This window comes from Aedes albopictus, chromosome 3 (genome assembly GCF_035046485.1).
Source record: "Aedes albopictus strain Foshan chromosome 3, AalbF5, whole genome shotgun sequence".
NCBI lineage: Eukaryota > Metazoa > Arthropoda > Insecta > Diptera > Culicidae > Aedes > Aedes albopictus.
Window position 1 is genome coordinate 307,690,499 of NC_085138.1, and position 25,646 is coordinate 307,716,144.

General features: G+C 39.9%; 1 protein-coding gene across 3 annotated transcripts in view; it reads left to right on the top strand.

Moving 5' to 3' along the window:
* The first annotated feature begins 652 nt into the window (after positions 1-652).
* Positions 653-25,646, top strand: part of LOC109406561 (protein gooseberry-neuro) — a 198,804-nt gene continuing 173,810 nt past the window's right edge. Inside the window, exons 1-2 of one of the 3 annotated variants that reach the window (XM_029857015.2) lie at positions 653-1,681; positions 10,003-10,653. In XM_029857015.2, the coding sequence (XP_029712875.1) occupies positions 10,578-10,653 (76 nt within the window). In that variant the 5' untranslated portion in view covers positions 653-1,681; positions 10,003-10,577. The remainder of the gene's footprint in view (positions 1,682-10,002; positions 10,654-25,646) is intronic. The other 2 variants (XM_029857016.2, XM_029857017.2) reach the window with 2 other exon arrangements.

A 25,646-nucleotide genomic window follows, 5' to 3' on the forward strand; every position in this document is an offset into this window, starting at 1 on the left:
ATTGTTTTCGGGATTTTATTTCCGAACATTTAACCTGAGATTCCTGCCAGGATTCCTCCCGGAAGCATACCTTTCTGGGGTATTCGTTAGGATTGCTGAGCTTTATTTTGAGGAAGTGATACGTAGTTAAATTCTGCGGAAAAATATGCGAGGAATTCAGAAATGATCTACGGCATAAATCCCGAGAATAATTACGTTGGGCTTCTCACGAAAAATCATGTGGTTCCGTGCATATATCTCAAAGACTAGCAACAGCGGGTCTCTACAAAGTCTACGCTCTTTACAAATTTTGGAATGAACGAAATCCAACGAACAGAGGGGGAAGACCTAGGGGAAGACAGATTCTAAGATGTCCAAAAATTGGTCTTCTTGTTCTGAACGGCCTCTGAGTGAGTGAAAACTTAGGAAAAAAATCGGCAAACATCCCGGAAGAAATTATTTTCGAAAGGTACTAGAAGAATTTCAAAGTAAATTCCTGATAGAATCTACTCAGCCATAATCTTCTGAAATAAAATTTCTGAATTGGAAACTGGTCGCCATAGTTCAGTAAGGCACACCCAAACTCCCCGTATAATCAACCATCGAACAACACCGAACCTACCCAAAAAGAAACGAGCGTCCCTCTCTCCAGTGTGCACCTCGATTCAACCAAAACGTGTGAGCATTGAGCATACCTTCCGAACCAGCCCGGCGAAGAACATGAATGCGCGGCTTAATCGAGGTGCCTCACACACACGCGATCGATCAAACTCTGAATCTCTCGCCGCCGTCGCTGCCGTCGACTTGCGTCGTCGTCGTCGTCGTTGGTCGGGTCGACCCTCCTGCTGTGGGGTGGTGTCCACACGACCGGCTGGCTGGCTGGCTGGCAGCAAATAAGGGGTTTTCCGATTCCAACCCACCGAGCCGAGTCGAGCAGCGCGTCAGTCATCGGAGCGCGCGGCAGTTCTTCTCTCTAGCTCTTTCGTTCGCGTTTACCATCAACAACCGGTGCGGTGGTTGACGACGGAATCGACGCTGCTTTATTGCACATGGACCGATCGACCGTAGGTACACGTTGCAACCCATTGCCGTCGTCGCCGTCGCCTTCGATTCAGCGCCCGCGCGCTCGCTCTGAAGCGCTGAAGCTGTGAAACGCGAGATGTGGATTGAAATTATGCTTTTTGTTTTGCTCCCGATGTAGTTCCGTGGAACGAGTTTCGGCAAACGGACGACGACGACGACGATTACGACGCGCCGTCGCGGATTATTGCGGCGAAAAACAGTGCGACAGTTGATCGCGATCGCGAGATTTTGGCGGTACACGGGCAGAGATCCTGTGTGGTGTTCGCCGTGCGGAAGGATCCTCGTGGGTCCTTGATAAGGAATGGGTGCGTGTGTCGCGGGAGAAGCTGTTGGGATCGTCGGTGAATTCGTGCGAGGCTGGAAATAGATCGATCGGACGACAGTGGTGATGCTCACGAAAGGAGCTCTAATGAATGCGCGCGTGATAATTAAACTTAATGGCAGTGCTGATGGATAGCAATTGTGGTTGTTTGTGATAATAAAATTAATTCAATCGAAGAAAAACCTATCATCATCGTTGGCGTCAGCACAATTAATATTGATCGGTGGGCATAGTTGGACGGAACGAGATCATCCTAACAACATTGGAATAGGAACGTACATCGGTAAAGTGTAAACGGTTCGTGTGATCGAAAAGCAATCTCAAGTTGTTACTGGTGCCTTTTGTTGAGAAAGCGTATTGACATCAAAACTGAAAAATACTTTGAAAAACTGCATTTGTAATGTTAACACGATGTCTTCTTCTTCTTCTTCTTCTTTCTGGCTCGACGCTCCAATGAGAACTTTGCTTGCCTCTCCTCAACTTAGTGTTCTTTGAGGACTTCCACAGTTATTACTTGAAGGGATTTTTTTGCCTACCACATTGCATGAATTTGTATATTGTGAGGCAAGTACCACGATCTAGACCACGATACACTATGTCCAGGGAGGACAATAAAAGCTACCGACTGGAATGGGAATCGAACCCACCGTTTCCGGATTGCCGATCCAAAGCCTCACCACTGGGCTAACTAGAGACCCCACATGTATTTTTCCAATACATTAGCGACATGCAGTCACCATTCCATTTTTATTCAAGCAGATTTACTTATCCTTATTAACACTTAGTGTGTGAAGAATTAGCCTAAGTTGAAATTCACGAATAAAAAAAATAACAGTTGTTCTGTAGGTCACTTAACTCATTACTGATGCATTATTATAAGTACAGAGCCAGACCAACTCCTGTTACTACTGTACTAACAGCTACGATGCAGATTCTTCTTCTACTTAATCGACAGTATCAGTTGCTCAGCTTGTTTATGTCTTGGCTTTTTATCTAATGATTTATTTAGATAGAGACTAGAGGAGAGATGTATCCATGATTTGTAATTTTTAAGACCACGAGGACTTAGTCAAATCGTAATGTTGGTAAGCTGAATATGATGCTGTCCATAAACGAAAAATTCTTTGATAGTCGTTCCTCACTAAAGTGACAAATAATCATTAATCACTGGCAAGGCTGCCACAACATGTATCAGTTTTCTGCCTGTTCGTCTGTATCATTTCATAATATTTGTTAGTCTCAGACAACCCTCCCCGTCGGCATTTTTAATTGAAAAGTTTTTCGTGATGATTGCGTGAGTACTCATTACGAGGTTGATGAGCGCAGCTTTTCACAAGACCTATCCTATAATGCGATCTTTATAGGGAAATTTTGCTATTTTATATGTTGTTTACTTTTGACAGTTTTCACAACAAAACTGAACATTGGTAGTTTCAACCAAATGTTGTCGTTTGGGTATCTTTTAATAGGAAGCAATCGGTGAATCTCAAGATTGAAAGTAGTGAGCTGGATTTTTGTATGGTGAGATGATCAATTTTCCGTTTCTGCAATGAAATGGTGCAACCAGCGTGGGTATTATGATTTCTTGACTAATTAGATGCTGTTTGATCAAAAGTTTGGGTAACTGTGTTATTGAAGTTGTAAGAAATAAATAGTACAACTACACAGTTACCCAAACTTTTGCTCAAACAGCATCTAATTAGTCAAGAAATCATAATACCCACGCTGGTTGCACCATTTCATTGCAGAAACGGAAAAATAATCATCTCACCATACAAAAATCCAGCTCATTACTGTCAATTTGGTAAGGTACCCCGGGGCAAGTGAGAATCCGGGGCAAGTGAGACCTACAGCTATAATTTTGTTTATTTGTTAGTTTTAGAGCAAACATTCTTCATAGAAAACATAGGTGTCACACCAACGGATACTTTGAATTCAAAAATTGTTATTGTTCTCACCATAAAGAGACCATATATGTTATTGTTGTTCATATGTAATTTTCAATTCACTAAGTGAAATTAACGTACTCCTCTACATTCGTCGTTTAAAAACAGAAGAACAAATAAAGTAAAGTTTTTTCGGTTTCAGGATAATCTTTGAAGTTGTTGCAAATTATTTCAAGCAAAAAAGCTGTAGTTTATTTTCATTTATTACCTTTTGTTAACTGCTCTCACTTGCCCCAGTGCATTTCAGCATCTGGGGCAAGTGAGACCTAAGAGAGTAAACAAACACAATTACATAGTTTGATCTCGCTTTCTTCAGCCTAAGCGAAATTTACACAAAAGTGAAGTAAAATTCGGCGCCTTGAGTAATCAATCGTTCAATTATAATTAATTACTTCTATTCTGATGATGAAGCTATTGTTCAAAATGGTAAAGTCTTTGATAGAACACATTTTTTTCGAAAACATATATTTTTCATATTTTCGTTCAAGCAAATTCTATTATTTTTTCGTTTTTCGCTGCATAATGAGTTTTCCTGAATGTTAAGGAACCGGTCATACAGAATGAAAAAAATGGAAAACGACTTATTCGAAGTTCACGATTTAAAAATCTTTATTTAATGATCGTTAATTTATTTAATGGAAAACATAACATCTGTAAATGTTGAAAAATCTTTTGGCGAGACTCATCAACTACGTTATATGAAAAGTAAGTTTGGAAATCATTCGGCATTTAACCTTAGGTGCTTTTTGTATAAATAAATCAATTTGTTTTGCACAGGCTGCTAGAGTAAAATCATTTTTTTTTCTTAGTGATTCGTTATTATATGTGTTACGTAATTTATGCACGATACCACAAAACTTTTCCAACATAAATCGCTAAACATAGTTATTCGCCTAAGATATTAATAATTTATGCTACCTTACATACCCACTTGCCCCGTAATACGGTGTAAATGTAAACTTTTCAGTATATGCATAATATACACAATTTAAAATTTTTGAAACAGTTTTAATGCCCGTTAATAAGAAGAAATATACCAACAATATCTTTTAGAACCATTGGAATTATAAAATTATTTATGTTTTGAATTTTTTGGCTTGACAAAACCAAACTAGCATTTTTTTAGGTCCCACTTGCCCCGGGGTACCTTACTTCACTGATTGCTTCCTATGGGGCCCGATCGGTGAAGTACTAGAATTGAGGTAATGAACTGAATTTTTGTGTGGTGAGAAGGTAAATTCTCCATTTCTGCAATAAAATGATGCAAAAGCGTGGGTATTATGATTCCTTGCCTAATTTAATGCTGTTTGAGCAAAACTTTCGAAAACTGTGTTGTTAAAGAGACAACAAATGGAGAAAATTACACAGCCCAAGATACAGAACTAGTTGAACAACAGTTTCTTAAGCTAAAGTTTGCTTAAGAGTGGTTTATTCCACTCTTGTTCAGCAAAAATGTTTGTTGGGAGTCACTCAAAGATTTGCTCGAACAGGAACAAATTAGGCAAGGATTCATTTTGCATTATTTTATTCCAGAAACAATCCGTTTCTGTTCTAGCGATGGCTATGAACATGTTAATATATGTAGGGAGAAAGATACAAAGTAGGAGGAAAGGGACGAGCCAGGGATTGAACCCAGGACCTTCTGCATACGAATCAGAAGCGGTAGCCACTAGACCACCAAGCCCGTCTTGAAACCAGATCCTTATGTCACATCACAACCAGTATCAGAGTTGATATTTCCAGTACACTCACACTAGTTATTGTGGAGAACCGTTGAACAACATGTTCGAGTAACTGTAGTTTCCTAGGTGGGATTGTAGAAATAGAACATTCTAAAACACAGGGTTAACTTGATTTAGTAAACCCCCGATTTTGCCAGCTGTTTGACCCAATTTTGTGAATATTGATTCAGATGTCTTTTGGCGCCATATATATTTTGAAAACGGCCAAATATGTTTGCAAATTGACACATTTCTGTTCCTTTAGCGCTTAACGTGGACTAACCCTGTCCAACCTTTTAAACCATTACCGTTTCAAATTGTTGAAAGGCTCTTCTTCTAAGTTACCTTAAGAACACAAGAAACGTCAAACGTTGCCTGTTGATGTGGTTGTTCATCAAGCATCCCCAAATATGTGACGCTGAGTAAGAAATCAGTTTCTTTGATAATTGTTTTCATAGATGCCTGTAGGGATGTCTCCAGAAATATTTGGAGGTTATTCATAAACTGCGAAAATCTAAGGATGTCTGACCGATGTGTACGCTTCATGGAGAAGAGAAATCTGAGATGACCAAAATTTGGTGTATGAGGCTTGAGACCGGATCTTAATTGGGATTATTGCAGGAATTTATGCTGAGTTACCTCAGAGATTCCATAATAATCAATATTGGAAACCCTTAAAGATGCGTGGTGAGATTTTTCAGAAATTCTTGTTACGATTCTTCCAGAAACTTACACTGGCGTCCCTCCAGGAATTCTCCCGGGGATTTTTATAAGAATCTGCAGATATTCTAAGATGTCGTAAGATTTTTTATATCAAGCATTCCTCTTGTGATACCTCCAGAAGTTTTCCTTAACTTTCTTTCAGAAACTCCGGCTCGAATTCCACCAGAAATTCTTGCTGGAATACCTGCAGAACATTTCCCAGGAATGGGAATCGAACCCGCCGTCTCCGGATTGGCGATCCATAACCTTAATCATTAGGCTAACTGGAGAATGCTGGAGTATTTAATGCATTGTGACCAAAACTGTGGCGAAATTAACAATATCGTCTACGTCACTTTGTAGAATTTTAGCAGTCCAGTTATTTATCTAGGGATTCTTTCAGAAATTCTTCTTTGAATCCATCCAGAAATTCTCCCTAGGAATCATCCAGGGATTTCTCCGATGATCTGTTCTTGGTTATTTCTTAAAAAAAATATGTATGAATTGCTTTAGTTGTTGGTCCAGAAATTACTCAAACAATTGTGCAAGAACCATATGAGTACATTATTGCTTATTGATATAGACTGAATAAAAAATATTAACGTTGTACTAACTGGAAGAGACCGAGAATGAAGAGTCTTGCAATATTCGAACAGTTTCTTTGAAAATCTACGCGACGAGACATTGTTGCTATGTATAATCTGCAATAAATGCCTACTAGAAATGCTGTTTAAACCATGTTTAGGGGTTCAAATTCTACAGTTGTGTTGTTTCAGTCATGGGCACCCACGGTGGTGCAGAGGGCCGAATTGAAAGATTTCCATCCGGGGCGATTGTCAGCCATCGCCTTGACCTGTGGCAAGTTCACATTTCTGTCAACTTGCTTGATTTCGTTGTTGAGGCTGCGCCGCCATGAGCCTCTGGGTCTGCCTCTGCTGCTATGAACTGCTGGGTTCCAGTCTAACGCTTGTTTGCAGATTTCATTTCCGCTCCTGCGTAGAGTGTGGCCGACCCACCCGTAATTTCGCTCCCGAATTTCTGTCGCTATCGGCTTTTGATGACATCGACGATGGAGCTCCACGTTAGAGATCCAATGCACAGTGGGAAAATATGTGTATAAAACGCAAATAAATTCTATATCTCAGCTCGGAGTGGATGGATTCGAATGATTTTTTGACACAAACTGCAAAAATCTCTACAGTTTCAGATAAGGAGGGTGTCATTCGCCGCACTTTGCTGAAAATCAGTGTATCGGGCCCGTTTCACCCCATTCTCCCTCTTTTTCACCTGTTTGGAAAAATCCTGGAGTGCAAAATAAATGATATATTTAATTTGTATTTGTGTAAAAACTTCCGTAGTACCGTAAACCGCGGTCAAATTGATCATTCGGGTACTACATTGTAATTCCATACTAGGATCTCTTAAGCGTAGTAATGATCTTAAACTTTTTACATCATCTGGTTCGTAAATATCTAAAGATGAGTGTGGACTTTTAGTTTTTTAGAAAAAAGTTAGTTTTGTCTTATTTTTCAAGGAATTTGCTATATATTTCTCATTTAGCTGAAATCATTTCTACTAAACAATCGATTGCTTATAGGACTTTCGGTAAATTCTCTGTTTTAACATTTTTGTGGAGCCTTGGTTGGGAAGTTATGTAGCTAATCAGAACATGCCATAGTTAAAAAAAAGTTCATTTTATGATTAAATAGTCGTTTATTGTGATAGAAATCACTTATTTCAAATGAAATTGCCTACCTTTAGGCGTTTAAGAGGAAATTTCAAAATTTAATTTTGCATTTAAAGTATTAAATTCACTAGTTGTAAGATTTTAAACGCCTTATTCGGTTTTAGAAGAGCTAAATTAAGCAGAGAAAGAAATTTTCCTTTCCAACCGATGCTTAATTGTATACTGATCAATTTCGCCCCAAAGTGGCATTTCCATTTTTTTGATATTTGGAGTTATTTAACTTAAAGTATAAATTTGTTGAACAAAACTTTGTCACATGGTTCCATGGAGATCCACTGGGTACTGGTTTTACAGAAATCCTTTTGCCTATATTTTAATTGCCACTGATGTTATCCGCAAAAGTTGTTTTAAAGTGATCAATTTGACCCCGGATTACGGAATCGAATGGAGCTGGTTCGGCTCACCGCACGACTTTAAAAATTGAAATATTATCAAATCATCCCGACATCCCCTTTTTCTTTTAAATTTCACATGAATCTCCGCCCGAAGTGAACGCAAACCATAAGAGCAGGACCAATCCTATGTCAAATTGCCGATACTGTGGATGTTTTTACATAAATACGAGTTAAATAAGGCATTTATTTTGAACGCCAGGTGGTAATAGATGAGGATTTTCTAAAAAAATGTGTGAGAAGGAGAGAGTAGGGTAAAAGGAGCTCATTATACTGATGTCCAGATTCGTGCGGCGAATGACACCCTCCTTATCTTAAACTTTAGAGATTTTTACAGTTGGTGTCAAAAATTCATTCGAATCCATCCACTCCGAGCTGAGATATTGAATTTATTCGCGTTTTATACATATTTTTCCCACTGTGCAATGGTGAGGCCACCATGCAATGTGATATATTTTCATCACATTAGCCACCATGCACGAATTATATACCATACGAATCTATTGATGAAGATCTACAGTCGTTGAGTGTTATTCACTGATACACACCAGGTTTCACTGGCGTACAGGAGCATTGATTTCACGTTTGAGTTGAAAATTCGAAGTTTGATGCGTCGACTGATCTGGTTGTTTTTCCATACATTTCTTAAACTCGCAGAAGCAGCCCTCGCCTTCTTGATCCGTGCACCTATGTCAATCTTGGTGCCGCCATCGGCCGATTATCAAGATATTGGAAGCTTTCAACATTCTCCACTGATTGTCCAGCTATCGTAAAGCTGGAAGGGGCCATCCATAAACCACGTGGTCATGTTAGGGGGGGGGGGGGGGGGAGATGTTCGGGCAAAGACCACGGTCCATACAGCGAGGGAGGGGGGTTTCGGAATCTCCGGAATCTTCGGAATCTGTCGGTGCTACATTTGTTCCGCACATCAAGAAGGCTCCGTCTCCATTTTCGGCTGATACAAATGTGGTCGATTTGATTTTCCGTGACGCCATCACGGGACACCCATGTCACTTTGTGCACTGGTCGATGAGGAAAGAGCGATCTCCCAATCACCACATCATTGTTGCCACAAAACTCTGCAAACAGCTCTTCAATCTCGCTCATTTCTCTGGCGTCCCTTGACGTGCTCATAGTCCGAGTTATCGGAACCAACAATCGTGTTGAAGTCGCCCATGAAGATCTTAATATCACCTTTCGGAATCTTGTCCATGACATCATATTGTTGTCTGTAAAAGTTCTCTTTATCTTGCAATTCGGCAGCATCGGTTGGCGCGTAACATTGGATCATGGTAAGGTTTCGAACCCGTGTTCTGAATCTGGCTACAATTATCCTCTCATTAATATGTTCCCACTTCATGAGCGCAGCGTGGGCATGAGCGCTGAGCAAGAAACCAACTACACGGTGGCGAGGAGCGTGATCACCTCGTAAACCAGAGTATAGCAGAATTTTACCCGACGCCAATCTGTGTTCTCCAAAGTTCGGCCAACGGGCTTCGCTCAGTCCTAAGATCTCAAGCTTCATACAGCATGCCTCATTGGCTAGTTGTTCCTGTTTATCCTGCTTGTCTAGGGTTAATACATTCCAAGTTCCAATTCATGCCCGTTGTTTCGCGCTAAAAATCGTTGATCGTTGATCGTTGGTTATTGACCTATGGTTCCCAATTCACCGTGGTGGAGCTGCCATCATGTAGACCTTCCGGTGGAGGAGCATTTCATACTCAGCCGCTGGATGCCAGAACCGACGCTGTTTGAGCCGCACCTCCTTGGTGAACAGACGCTCGAGACGTGTCTCCTCAATCTAGCTGAAGTCAGAAGGACAACAGTGCCCAGACTGCGCTACCAACTAAGCACACAACTCTTAGCTGGCGGTCTTTGTCACCGCTTGACCCGTGGAAGCATGAGATAGGAACTTGTGAGGACCAGAGCTATGATGGACGCTCTCCTTATCGACTCACCGTTTTGCAGCCCAATCAAATTTATCATTGCAAAAATAAATTTATCGCATCTCAACACAAGGCATCACATTACCCAAAAGTGACTTTAAATTGTAACGCTTGGTCCTTTCGATTCTTCGAACAATCACCTTACCGTAACATTCTTCTGGCAGGCGCAGCTGTTAACATTTGTGAAATCTTTCGGAACCCCGTTGAAAAGTCAGCAGATCGTGGAGGCGTGAAAAAAAAAACAAGTGAACCCAAGAAGTAGAAGAAGTGTTACATCGATGAAAGAATGCCACAACCACCATCCATCGCATCGAGAGTGACAGTCGCGGTGCTAATATGAATGCGCGCGCGAAGCACAAATGGTTGTAAATTAAATAATTATTTCATTAGCGCGGCTCAGCCCCCGACGACTGTCTGACTGGTGCTAGTGGTGGGGTGTTTGTGAAGATACCGACCGATGGCGATGCCCGCGATGGTGAACCGTAATTGCAAGGAAGAGCATTGAATAAATTTTCGGAGCGGAACCGAAGACTTGAAAAAGCGCTGAACGCGAGTGCAACCCCCTTCGCAGGAAAATCGGTGGTTTATTAACACGCAATAAAATTGGAAGGTGTGAACAATGTGCCCGGTTTGATGAAGTAGATTACTCTGGTGGTGAATATTAAGTGATTTCGAAGTGCATTACATTGTTGCGGGTGGAAAAGTGTGTGATTCGTCTGTGATTTTTAGCCGTACAAAGATGGATATGTCCGGGACCATGTCTGGGGCGAACTCGCTCAACATGCGGCCGTTGTTCAGTGGATATCCTTTCCAAGGTAAATATGAATTATATAAAAGCTTAATATCTATATCCACAGCATCCCCACAGTTGTCTCGGGGAGGAGTATTTGTTAGTAGGGATGGGTAAGGCGTGGATCTTGGAGCCCCCTTTGGTAGGTGATATGATCCACTAGTTATATAACAAATACACGTCACGGGTTTCATCAAAATTATCATTTATTTGGTCGCGATGATCACCCCACACAATAGTAAATGTAATGAACATACGTCAATGGTCGTTCAATATTAAACGCATCAGCGTATTGATCGTTTACTTAACCGTGATTCCGCATTCAACAATCGCATCCCCATCTCCATACCGAGAGAACCGATCGACCTACGAAAATAGTCACGCGCTTCTCACAGTTTTGAACGTAGAGTTAACAGAAAATAAACTTTCAAGCTTAGATAGCTATTTACGAATTATGTATTTTACTGAGACTAGTCCCATATGTTACCCGTGATCGGTGGCCGTTGAGGTAGTTTAGTCAATTATTTTTAATTTTCTCAATGACTATTGTGAGTTGCAAATACTTTTTTCCAACTCTTTATCGCTTCAATATTAGGACAGCATTAGAGCTACATGATAAATTCGCAGAAATTACCAGACTCCAGCAGTGCTCGTGAAAAAGCGTTGGCGAAATCGTGTGGCTTCGTGGTCGTGCGGCTAGTGTCACCAAGCACTTAGTCGCATCGTGCTGAGGAGCGCGGGTTCGATTCCCGTCGCAGCTGTCAGGAAAAGTTTTCGGCTGTGCCACTGGGCGTTGCATGCTAGTCCGTTGTCTAGTGTCGTGCTTCCTTCAAAGAGCGAACAGCTCACTGGAAGTACTAAACGTGTCCGTGTTTAAAAAAAAAAAATACCCCAATTCCCTCTAGTATGAAAAGAAAAATCGGAATGATCTCACCCAGTTGCATGTCGTCGGATGACTGCAACTACTGCTTGACACCTTCAATTTTCTGCAATACCGTTGGCTACCAAGTGTGCATCTATTTTCATCACTTTACGAGGATGGCACAAATGTCTCAAATGGAGGATAACGTGCCTCTGGAGTCGGCCTTCTTCACGAGGAAGTCCCAAACTCACATCACTTTTTCCACCGAGCAATGCAACCCGACTGAGATCTAAACTGCCCCAAACACGCGTCACTTTTCGCTTTTTCCGCCGAACAATGCAAAGCGACCGAGATATCCATCGCAACTCCGATGCCATAACTGACAATATCCGAGAAATAGCCGAGCAATTCAGCTGGCTGGCCCAAGCCTCTGAGTTTAATTCATTTATTTAGTATTACATGAAATTCAAGATAAAAATGAATCAACAATATTTCTTCGTAAGATAAGCTATGGTGGAAGAAGTTGCTACGTATGGCAATCTTTTAAGAGGCGGCAAAACCTATCAGTCGTAATCCATTTTCGTTTGAAGCTTGTAAGCGCCAAACTTTCCAATCGTAGGTCTAAATTCCTTTTCCGGGCCTACCTGAACGTCTAGGTCTCCCATGATGTAGACGTGTGCGCCGAAGCAGTTTTCACCAGCGGCGGCGTCTATAGTAGTTTGAGGCAGCGGCGGCGGCGACGCCGGCGCCTCACCGTTTGCCGTATTCGGCGGCAGCGGTGGCGGCGTAATCGTAGTGACTTTTTTTCAGTGAAATGCTAAAAAACGTCATTACAGAATAATTTGTTTCCTGTACTTAAGGACAATTTTCATCTATTTTGTGTGAAAGGTGCAAAAATCCATGCAAAAATTATGCTATAAATTTTAGATAGAATCCTTGAGGACGTTTACCTGGTAATTTATAAAGGATTCCTCTCAATATAAATTCACAACATCGCACGTCTTTTCTAAGGATATTCTTTTCTAAACTCATTTAAGACCAGTGCGGTCATGGTAAAATCTGATTTTTTTGGGGTTCTGTTAGGGTTCTTTTCAGGAATTCCTCGAGGGATTCATTCATGCGTTTCTGCAGGCATTCCTCCAGGAATTCTCAATAGATTCTTCTGGAAGTTCCTCCACGGATTGGATCGCAAACTTCTCTAGATATTCATAGAAACCTTCCTTCAGGGATTCTTTCAGATTTTTTTTTTCGGTGACCCCTTAAAAATACCTCCGAAGATTTTTTCAAGAGTTCCTTTAAAAATCACTTCAGGGTTTATTTCTTGACGTTCTCCATGAATATCTCAAAAATTCTAATTGTTTAAAGGATTACTTCAGAAACTTCATCATGATTTAATTCAGAAATTCCCCAAGGATGTACTTTAAAAATGCCTTCTCGGATTTTATCAGTAACTTCTCTAAGATTTTTTCCATAAATTTTCTAAAAAAATCCCATAAATTTCTGCTTCAAATTCCTCCAAAGCCATCTCAGGAGGTTTTTTTTTGCACCCCTCTGTTGGAGAAATTAAACCCCTGCATCCAATTAACTGAGCTTTTGTGGTGACTCTCAGGACAGGAACCCCCCCGGGAATTTTTCAGGAGCTCCTCCAATGATTGTTTCAATGAAATTAAATCTCCCCAGGAATTTTTTAAACATTTCTTTGGAAATTCTTTCAGATAGCCCTCGAAGAATAACTCCAACATGTTTTATGTAATTTCATAAAATACTACTGTTAATATCTGTGGAGTAATATCTCAAAGAATTTCCGGAGGAATCTCTAAAGGAACCCCTGGAAATATTTATGAAAGAACCACAGGAGGAATTCTAGAGAGAAACCTTCTAGGCATTTCTTCGGTAATCCCTACGATATTTTCCAAGGGATTCCTTGGAGGAATTTCCGAAGGAATTGCTGAAAATTCTGAAAATGAAAAAAATATGGAAAAATGGTTGAGATAATCTCTTACTAACATTCATGAAAAATCCTCCAACTACTAAAAGAGTTTTTAATTAAATTTCAGAAGGAATTTTTTAGTAAGCTTTAACTGAAATCCATGGAAAAATTTCTGAAAGAACCCATGGGGGAATTTTTGAATAAATTGTTTATCTAATTCCTGAAGATTATGTGAAAGAGTCCCAAGGAATTTTCTGAAATAATTCTAGAAGAGCTGCTAAAGAAATTTATGGAAACCCTCCCTCAGAAACCCTTGGTGAAATTCCTACCCCTATAATCTCCCTGAAGAAGGCCCAAACCAAGGGCCGAAACGTCGGATGTAATAGAATCACCCCGCTCATAATTTTCCGGACCGAAAAGCCAATTGTAGAGAGATAAATTCCTACAAAGATTTATTAAAAAGTTTCTAGAAAAATTCCAAGAGAAATCTTTTACCAAAATCCATGAAGGATGTCCGGAAAGAATTCCCGATGGAATTCATGAACATTTTTAAAGGAATCTCTGAAGGACTGTCTGGAGAAATACTATAACTTTTGTAAAGGTTCCAATAAATTTTCAAAGGTTCCAATATATGATAAACTTTCTAGGAATTGTTACTGAAAATATGTTTATTTATTTTAAAGAATCCGAAGGAAAAAATCCTAATGGTATCCATGGAAGAATTTCAGGTGGAATAACAGGTGAAATACGTGGAGGAAAACCCGGAGGAAATCATGCACTATACGATTTTTGTTTCAGAATTCACTGAACGAATATCTACTGGAATTACTAAACAAAATCATGTACCACAGATGGAAGGGGAGTTGGAATGGACATTTTACGTGACCTTATTTATGGAATTTTTAGTAAATCAATGGAGCTATTTCAGTGGTTCTGCATTTAAATTATTTGGATAAATTATAGAGGAACTTAAAACATCTCTAAAGTATATTTCTGTAGGAACATTCGGATTTTTTAAGAATCCTTGAAAAAATTTCTGAAATAATCCATGGAGAAGTTTATTGAGCATGAAGTTTTTTCAGAAGAATTCATGATGAAATTTCTTGAGGGTTTTCTCTAGGAATTTTTCAAGATTGCATGCCTTCTAGAATGTCTTTCGTAAATTGCAATGAAAATCTTCCAAGAGATATACAAATAATATGTAGGGGGATATTTTTTGTAAACCTAATTAGAACAACGTCAAGAATTTTGTTGATAATTCCCTATGGTTTACAAAAGATACTTGCTTAGTTCTCAAAATAGAATTAGTGAGGATCTTCAAAGTATTGCTGTAAGAAATCGCTAAAATAAATCACATAAAAATGTTACAAAAGATTTACAAGAAGAACTTCAGAAAATGCATCTAACATGCATAAGAAAAAACAATAGAAACTGTTTAAAAATTACCCCTTTTATTGCTATCAGATTTAAATATGTGGTTCGTTAAGTGTTAGCGAGAAAAAATGTCGTTTTCTCATCGGCGTGGGAAATTTTGTTCGGCGGCGTGGAAAATTATGAACAGCGGCGCGCCGGGTCAATTTAACTGGCACGCACGGTGCTCCATTTACCGTTATTATAAAATAAAATATACCATCAAAACCTGAAACGCCATTCTCTTTATTTATCTATTCTACACCTCTGGGCAAATTTTTTAAATCATCGTTGGGCGAAATTTTGAGTTACGCCCTTTTAAAGGGCCTAACCTCTAAAAAATCGTGTTTTCTATAGAATAACACCACATTTCATAACAGAATCATGAATTAAAGGCATAAATAACAAAAATTAACATGAATAATATTGAAATTTGGTAGTATGCATCCATATAAATATTAGTGGAGTGCATTTTCTATCAAAATTGGTCATTACGTCAATATACGGTAGGTGTTCTTAGGGCCTATAGAAAACAAACATTTCAACGGTGTAACATCGGTGTAATTCAATTAAAAGTATATTGTATTGTGATTCCATATGTCTATAGATGTTCATATTACTCCCAGTCAAGGCGATAGTATTCACATGCATACAGCATCAACATTTCAAAAGGACGTAACTGACCTTTAACACAATATCTTCTCCCATAGCTGTAGATCGTATCTTATCTTTCCCAGGACACCAACAACCACTATCGGAAAGAATTGAATTTTCTCCGTCCAGTAGTGGTTGTACATTGCGTCGGAGAGATAATGGTTTGGTTTCAGCAAGTATTTTCGCCTTTTTGAAATGTTAGCACCGATATATTAAGAGCGTACTCTATACAGCAAATCTGCTTTAAAAACAATAGTCAAAAATATGGGCAACCATAAATTAAACAAAAAGATATGTCTGTGTGCCAAATATCTTAAATTTTAAGAAAAGAAAACCAAAATATGGAAAGGCCAAAAGGCAAAAAGTCGGAACAGGCAACAAATAATCAAGCATAATTTGCAGGGTGAAATTTTTCTCTTCTTTCAAAATATGTAGGTAAGACCTTTTGTCCCTTCTGAATTTACTTTTATTCTACCGTTTGTATTTCTTTTCATTTGCACGTTTTGTCTTCAACAGCTTCAGCATTTCAGAGGGCGTAACTGCTTTTTGATACGTCACCTTCTTTTATGGATGTGGATTGCATGTCACCCCTCTAACGTAAGCCATCAAATGTGGAACATTCTTTTCGTTTAGAAGTGCCATGCCACAGCTTTGAAAATAGGTATTGTTTTGGAAAGTTGTTACGCCCTGTTGAAATGCTGCGGCTGAGAAGGCAAAACGTAGAAATGAAAAAAAATCGAAAGAAAATATTGCACCTCGAGCAGTCGCGTCTTCAACTACCTACAACCTACAACGGCACTACGTTCGCACTGTGTATCACAAGCGTGCATTTTTCATGGTGCATGTACTCAGTACACGACGCGACCGCCCCCGGGTTAAATAAGGGCGAAAGTAACATGCGCGAGTTCTCTTCATCGATCTCTCTTCTTCAAATTAAGGTGAATATAGCACGAAGCCACACCTTGAATTATCAAAAGCACAAATCTGAAGAACCAAATATCGCAAAGTGCTGAAAAGTTGATCGATTGATCAGCCGCTGGTGGTGACCAATCGATCAACTTTTCAGTGCAATCCGTCGTTTGGTTCTTCAAATTTGTGCTTTTGAAAATTCGAGGTGTGGATTCGTCATATCTTCACCTTAAAGTGACAAGATGCAAGTATGGTTACACTTTTTGGTCAAAAATCGATAGTCTAAGTGCGTCTAAGTGTGAAAAAAAATCGTTCAAATTTGCATCTTGTCACTTTAATTTGCAGAAGAGAGAGTCGATGAAGAGAAATCGATCATGTTATTTTCGCCCTTATTTAATAATTTAAACTCAATAACATTTCAAAAAGGCGAAACTGCTTACTGAAACCACACCTTTATCTCTCCGACGCAATGTACAATCACTACTGGACGGGGAAAATGCAATTCTTTCCGATAGTGGTTGTTGATGTCCTGGGAAAGATGAGATATGATCTACAGCTATGAGAGAAGATATTGTGTTGAAGATCAGTTACGTCCTTTTGAAATGTTGGTGCTGGATGCATGTGAATACTATCGCCTTGACTGAGAGTAATATGCACATCTATAGACATATGGAATCACAATACAATATACTTTTATTTGAATTGTTACACCGATGAAATGATTGTTTTCTATAGGCCCTAAGAACACCTACCGTATATTGACGTAATGACCAATGTTGATAGAAAATGCACTCCACTAATATTTATATGGATGCATACTACCAAATTTCAATATTATTCATGTTAATTTTTGTTATTTATGCCTTTAATTCATGATTCTGTTATGAAATGTGGTATTATTCTATAGAAAACACGATTTTTTAGAAGTTAGGCCCTTTAAAAGGGCGTAACTCAAAATTTCGCCCAACGATGATTTTAAAAATTTGCCCAGAGGTGTAGGATAGATAAATAAAGAGAATGGCGTTTCAGGTTTTGATGGTATATTTTATTTTATAATAACGGTAAATGGAGCACCGTGGGCACCGGCGGCGTGAAAAAATCGTCGGCGACGGCGGCGCACACGTCATGACATGGACAGCGGTCGTACTCGCGTTTAGAGCTGCGCGTAGAATGCGTTCTTATCATCATCATTGCTGCCGGAGTGAGGGCTGTGCACGTTGATTATGCTGAAGTTGAAGAACCAGCCCTTGACACTCAACTAGCACATTATTAGTCGATCGGGCACCAACCGGTATCACGCGCCTTTGCATATCGCCCATCCCTATATGCTATCCAAGATCATCCTTCATTATCTAACTAACACTTTAGAAATGCCGTGAATCTCACAGCCCGTGATATAAGGAGATAGTGTCGAAGTGATACAATAATCCATCTACTAATGGCTGACAATAGTACCGCTTTTAGATTTTTATTGCAGAAGGATATGTAGGAATATCTTATGCAATTGATGGACTAGTGCTAACACTTAGGATGAAGCTGCTTCTACTGAATTGACTACAAATAACCAATGTACAAACCACCCGTTATAACAGAGATAACAGAGCGTTAGATTACTAATGGGACCGTGACCCTGTTTGTGGTCGCATATTTATCCTGACACAGGCCCGTGCATAGAACAGGAAGAAGGGAAGGTTTGATACAAAGGGCCTAGTGTATGAAGCATTGGAGCATCGGTAATGGGAGGGGTTTAACCCCAAAGCCCCTTTCTTGTGACGGGCTTGCTTTAACATGTATGCAGGTATACCAAAGTCAACGATGTTACCCCAAAATGTATGTTTAATGTTCATACTCTCCTCTCTCCTCTTCCTCTTCTTGGCGTAACGTCCTCACTGGGACAAAGCCTGCTTCTCAGCTTAGTGTTCTATGAGCACTTCCACAGTTATTAACTGAGAGCTTCCTCTGCCAATGACCATTTTGCATGTGTATATCGTGTGGCAGGCACGAAGATACTCTATGCCCAAGGAAGTCAAGGAAATTTCCTTTACGAAAAGATCCTGGACCGACCGGGAATCGAACCCGTCACCCTCAGCATGGTCATGCTGAATACCCGTGCGTTTACCGCCTCGGCTATATGTTCATACTATATGTACATAATTTGAGTGGAAATGGGGTAAATGCTACAAAAAAATATTACAACGAAGATACTAATCATTTGAAATAACTGGCGTAGTAACACCTCCACGCCTGTTATCGCTCACAATAGAATGGACCATCGTCGTGTGCAGTCATTTACTATGCATACAATAAATTAGCAATTTTTCAACAGCAACATCCTGGAAACAAAGGTAGCCCATGGCTAGACCAACCCGGTTGAATATTTCAGCCTGCATACCTTTACATATGTAGTTCATACAGGAATAGAATGCAGGATTCCTTTGTTCCACCAACATCCCATGTAGGTCGGCATGTTTTACCCATCGTATAAGTTGTAAGTTCCTGACATTGACTGGACTTGAGCATTCCGGAATGTAAAGCTCTGGCAGCCCACACATTTGCACCCCATCCACTACTTACTCCTCCACCGGTCCGTCGTCCAGCGAAAGGAAGAAAAGTGAAACACATTTGCTGCTTGCTGGTAGGTACCAAGTCTTCAGTCTCCAGATTGGCTGTGTCGGGGTGCCAGCAAATTAACCGTATCAGAGAACGGTACCACAAGAAAGACCAGCCGATAAGCGAGGAGAATTCGTCCTGAAAGGGAGACGTCCTTTAGACACCAACACCACCTACCATCGCCATCGACATCCAAAGTCGCCGTCATCGTCGTCGAACTCTCGAAGCTTCTGCAAAGACAACCGTCGACGGCGCACGGATCCGGACCCCGAGACCATATGCCCGAAATTAGCCATACCTGGATTCCGATGAATAAATTTTTAATAGCCAAAGCGATCGAACGTCGAAACCGAAATGGAACCCCCGGAAAATCGGAATTTTTCACGCCTAGAGCCAGATGTTTGGCTGCTTCTAACGTTGCTTAGAAGAATTTTCGACGGGCGGCGGACAGTTGCATCAATTGCTGCTGCTGATTGGCATCGTTCGACGCCGAACACGAAGACACACTTTGGCTGTGGCATCGTTTTCTTCCGTCATCAGCCCGAGATAAAGGAAAACGTTAGCAGCGTGAAACAGCTGGAAAATGTAGCTTTTCTTCGGACTGCTAATCACTCGGGTCTGAAATTCTGTCTTGTCGTCTGATGAAGGAAGTCGATTATGGCTGTGCGGGAAGCAATTAGATAAGCTTGACAGGCTTGTTTTAAGAGATGGAAGTTATTTTGCTTTGGCACGATTCTGGGTGAACCAGCTTTATTTAAGCTCTTTCATTAAGCTGCTCTCTACTAACTTCACATTCAGTAGCAAAAAAAGCCGAGCCGAATTGTTCTCACAGAGCTGTCATGTTTAATAATAATAATATTCAATAATATTATTACAATAATGTAATATTGTTGGCTAAAGTTTTACCACCTCATAACACTGAAACCTTCATTTAGGTAGGATCCATTAAGGTAAAATCTATTTAGGTCCCTCCATTTAGGAGGAAATTTGAATATGTTCAGAGCAGTTGGAATACTCAAGATTACAGATAAAGTTGGTTTACGGGAAAAAGCAGAATTAAGAGTTAAGGAACGTTTACGGCGTGTTTAAGAGTTAAAAGTTTAAGAGTATCCGAGAACTTCCTGGAGTTAATGCCATCTGATCTACAGGGGATAGACAAAATGATCGAGACAAGCAAAATTTTCACTTTTCAAAAAATGTTCAACTAGCTGTAACTTTTCGAAAAGTGCATCAAATATTCTCAAAATTTTACTGTGAGTGCATCAACTAGTTGTCCATCAGTGGTTCAAATTTGAAAAAGATCGGGCCATTCTCCACGAAGTAATAAAGATGCTTGAAAAATATCAAATTTCCGATAGCCAACTTTGAGCTGTTATATCTCCGGATTCAATGAACCGATTGAAATGAAATTTTGACCATTTATGACATATATAATGAACTCTGGAAAACATTTGATTTAACCTGAAATTTTTACAAAAGAGATAAAATTTTAGCGATTTTGTTTTTTTCGCGATTTTTAGTAAATTGGCCCTTTTTTAATATGCATTCTATAACTTTTTCAATTTATTGGTGGCTATGTTGTTACTTTCCTTCAAAACACATTTATATATAAGTCAATTAGAGGGAAATTAAATGAACTATAATTTGCATCTTGAATTTTGAAACGGTGTTGATATTTTGGAAAATTTGACGTTTTATTAGAAAAATAATCTAATCGTTATAATTTTCTTCCGTGTTAAAAATATTAAGTTAAGCCAATAGTTTTTCATAGCTTATTATGTATGTCATAAATGGTCAAAATTTCATTTCAATTGGTTCATTGAATCCGGAGATATAACAGCTCAAGGTTGGCTGTCGGATAATTTTACCTTTTTCTATAATCTATATAACTTCGTAAAGAATGGCCCGATCTCTTCTAATTTTGGACCTCTGATACACATCTAGTTGATGCACTTATAGTAAAAATTTGGGAATATTTGATGCACTTTTCAAAAAGTTACAGCTAGTTGAACATTTTTTGAAAAGTGAAAATTTTGTCTATCCCCTGTACAAGCGAATCAGCGATCTATTGGAGCATTATGAATGAAATTTCTGCTTACACAGCCTCGTGTTGTTGTGTGTTGTCAAGTGATAAGTTTGTTGTCAGTTTGATGATCTCCAAAAACTTCTTTGCGTATGGGTCGTCGGATCTACCAATGATTCTTTTTCACACAGCCCGTATGTTCTATGTTCACAGGCATCTATGTTCTATCAAGTGGTGGGTTCTATGATTCTATAGCATATCCGAGAATTCCCTACAATTAAGGCCATCTGATCTACAAGCGTATTCATTGATCTATTGGAGTATTATGAATGAAATTTATGCTTGCGTAGCCTCACGCAACTGTGCTGTCAAGAGGTGAGCTCGTTGTCAGTTTGAGTATCTCTAGTACAGGTCATCGGATCTACTAACGTATTTGCTTGTCTCTAAGAGATTTACGACTAAGGTTCATACTCACACAACCTTAGGTAACTATGATCTATCAAGTTATGAATTCGAAGTTTCTTTATGGGCTTCCAAGAACTCCCTTGACTATAGATCATTAAATCTACGAGGGCTACTAGTTATATCCAAGTGCATTAAGAATGTGGTTTATATCCCCAAGTTCTCAAGCATATATATTTCATCAAGTGGTGGGTTCTATGATTCTATAGCATAACCGAGAACTCACTGGAGTTTAAGCTAGCTGATCAGCGTAAACAGTGATCTATTACATGGTTATGAACGAAATTTATGCTTACACAGTTGTTGCTATCTGTTTATACTTGCACATCATGTTGCTATATGTTGTCAAATGATGAGTTCGTCGTCAGCTTATCGATCTCTAAGAACTTCCTTGAGTGAAACATCCCCTGTGAAACCTCCTGAAATATCCTGAAATGCCCTAAAACGCATTGAAACGCCTTGAAACACTTTGATACGCCTCTGAGACCCTCATAAATTCTTCGTGGAATTCACCTTTTATAGCCTTTTACGCTCCCTCAATCTCACCGGAAACCTTCTGAAATGCCCCAAAACCCCCTGAAACGCATTGAAATGCCTTGAAACGCTTTGAAACGCCTATGAAACCCCCATAAACCCTCTGTAATATTCACCTTCGAGCCTCTGAAGCCCCTTTCAGGCCCCCTTAACCTCTTAAAACGTCCTTAAATGCATAAAATCGCCCTGAAACGCCTTGAAACGCCTGGAAAAGCTTTAAAACTCCTTTAAAATCTCCGTAAAAGTCAGATGAGAGCCACTGAAGTTCCCTAACACTTGTGTGAAACCTCCTGTAACGCATTGAAACGCCTTGAAACGCTTTGAAACGCTTCTGAAATCACTATAAAACCTCCGTAAATTTACCTAAGATCCTCTGAAGCCCTCCATATACCTCCTAAAACGTCTTGACACACATTGAAACGTTTTGAAACGTCTATAAAACCCCTTAGAACCGTGAAATTCACCTGAGAGCGTCTGCAGGCCCCTAAAACCTCTGTGAAACCTCCTGAAATACCACGAAACGCCCTGAAACGCCTTGAAACAATTTGATACGCCTCTGGAACCCTCATGAAACCTCCGTGGAATTCACCTACGAGCCTCTGAAGCCCCTTTAAGGCCAACTGAACCTCCTGAAACACCCTGAAACGCATTGAAACTGAGGCGTTTTCCTATAAAAACCTCAGTGAAATTTACCTGAGAGTTTCTGAAGCCCCATAAAACCCCTGTGAAACCCCCTGAAACGCTACACCAAAATTGTCTACCTTCAGGCGTTTAGGGGAACATTTTCAAATTTTAATTTTGCCTGTTCACAGTCGAATTCACGAAGCCGACGGCCCCTTCCTGGTTCTCTGTTGAATATGGTTTTAGCTTGTCGTTCCTCCAGTATACGAGCTACGTACCCGGCTCACCGCAGCCTGTCGTTATCTATTCGCTTCACTATATCCATCTCCTTATATACTTGGTACAATTACTGGTTCATGCGACGCCGCCAGATGTCGTCCTTCAGTTTATCGCCGAGTATTGTTCGCAGCACTTTACGTTCGAAGACTCCAAAAGCTCTGCGATCAGCTTCTCTCAACGTCCACGATTCATGGTCGTATAAAGCCACCGGAAGAATAAAAGGGCAGCCTATTTATTGCACTCATAAACAAATATAAACGCTCCATAGAAAATCAAAAAGCGCTCCATAAAGAATGAACATATGTTCCATGAAAATGTGTAATGTTATCCATAAATAATTGAAAACGTTCCATACTTTATAAAAAATGTACCGGTAAAACATAAAATTTTCTCATTAAAAGTGATATTTTGCACCAATAAATAATACTGAAATGCTCCATAATAAAATACAAATGCTCCATAGAAAAATGCAAATGCTCCATAAACAATTAAAATTGTACCCATAGAAAATTGAATATTGCTCCATAGAAAAATTAAATTGCACCATAAAAATATAAATTGCACCAAAGAAAATAGATGAATTCTCCATAAGTATTATCAAACTGTACCATAGGAAATATGAATTGCACCATGAAAAACTGAAAATGTTCCATAGATAGCATATTCTCATAATTAAATTCGACAGGGCTGAATTGCTTTACAATGCATTGGGTAATTCTCGCTGAGACCGGCCCACTATTTACACCTTGTCTTCAAAAATGTTTAAAGTGCCGATTTTCTGAAAGCCCTCACTAAAAAAGTAAGAAAAATGCATTTGGTTACTCAAATTGATGGACCCCCCGTTAGTTGTAGCAACAACAATTTTTGTAGACCCCTCGATTTTGGTCAAATGGTGGCTCACTTATACCGTTATAACTCGAAAGTTTCTCAGAAAACCACCTCAAAACAAATTGTTGTTGAAAAGAGGAAAGATAAAGCTTCTATTTAACATAACATAACTACTTGGGAACTACTGTACCTGCGACGTAAGATAAGTGCCGCGTACTATTCCTCTATTTATATCGGTGTTATTGTATTATAAATTCGCTCTCGTGTATTCTGTATGTTTTGAACGAACTTCTTTTTTGTTGTCCGATGAATTTATTGCAATTTGTGCGAGAATTTCCGTGATTTTCAGTGTTTTTAGTGCATCGTCACCGTGATTTTTATCATCGTTTGTTGTTGTTATTTTACATACCACCACCCGCTGTCGTGTTATCTGAACTCGTTTGCCACAGTTGACAACGTTTGATCGAAGCTGCTACAATCACATACCCGTAGGCGCTCTTTACTGTTCAAAACTACCGTTAAGTTTTGCAGTTTTCACGAAGTGCACTATTTTGGTTCCACTTCCATTCACTTAATATGGATACGTGCAGAGTGTGTTCAAACGGAATAAATTCCGAAAAGATTACGTGTAGTGGAAGTTGCGGCCATTGTTTCCATTATTCCTGCGTCGGGTTAGCTAAGTCGCATTACTCGTCATGGACTGCCAATGTTGGACTCAACTGGTTTTGCGCATCCTGTCGACTAAACTTTAACCCCATCGTTTATGATCGAGAGAAAACGATTATGAGAGCACTACGCGAGTTGCTTATACGAACTGACTGCATGGATACACGTTTGGGGAACTTTGGAGATAATCTGCGGCAAATCAACAAAACGCTTTATGGTCAACAACATCGGGCACCGACACCGCAGACAAATGTTTCGCTCGACCAAACGAGTTTTCAGCGAAAAATTGATATGCTTAGTCTTGATGATACTGATGTCGACGACTCTGTAACTCGTTCTAGATCATGCAATGAAACTTCATTTTTCGAAGTTCTTGATGACATAAATGCTACTATGAGCCAACCAACGGAAAAGTTTATCATCGGTGCTAATAAACGAGTTCAGATTATACCTAGCCAACGACCACCGTCTACTTCAAAAGATACTGCCAATCATAATCGAGCATCTACACCTGGCATACCAGTTCAAAAACCGATTAGTCCAAGCCCCAGTGCCTCAAACAATGATTTGAATCGTAATCGCGAATCCGTGAACGTGCACCCCAGCAATATCCCTAGGCCTACATCGGGTCCTTTGAGTGTTGCTAAGATTGGTCAGGCTTCTACCGATGTAATGGAATTCTACGTCACGCCGTTTACTCCGGACCAAAAAGAAGAAGATGTTAAGCTGTATATTCAGGAAATAACGAATGCCGATCCCTCTGCCATAAAAGTCGTTAAACTCGTTCCCCGTGGAAAGGCCTTGGAGGATTTGTCGTTCATATCATTCAAAGTTTCGGTCGATAAAACTCTGTCGGATGTCATCGGAGACCCTTGGTACTGGCCAGATGGTGTCACTGTTCGTGCTTTCGACCATACTCCAAAAAATGGTCCTCCTGCCCTTCGACCGACTCCATCGTAGTTTCGTTCTCATCGACCACGGATTATCCAGGACGCACAGAAATAAGCACTTTGGAAGCCCTTGACCTCCCCGACACTACAATTCCACGTCGTGATGTTTGCTGCCTAAAAAGTCGTCCTGGCACCTCTGCCGTCGGGGGTATGGAAGAGGGCTTCCAAAATGCCTTCTCAGGCAAGTACACTTCGTTTCACGAACATTCGTCGCTTGGTCATGTATCAAATTCTCACAGCAATCGTCCATCGGGAAACCGAGCCACTCACAACGCCTCTG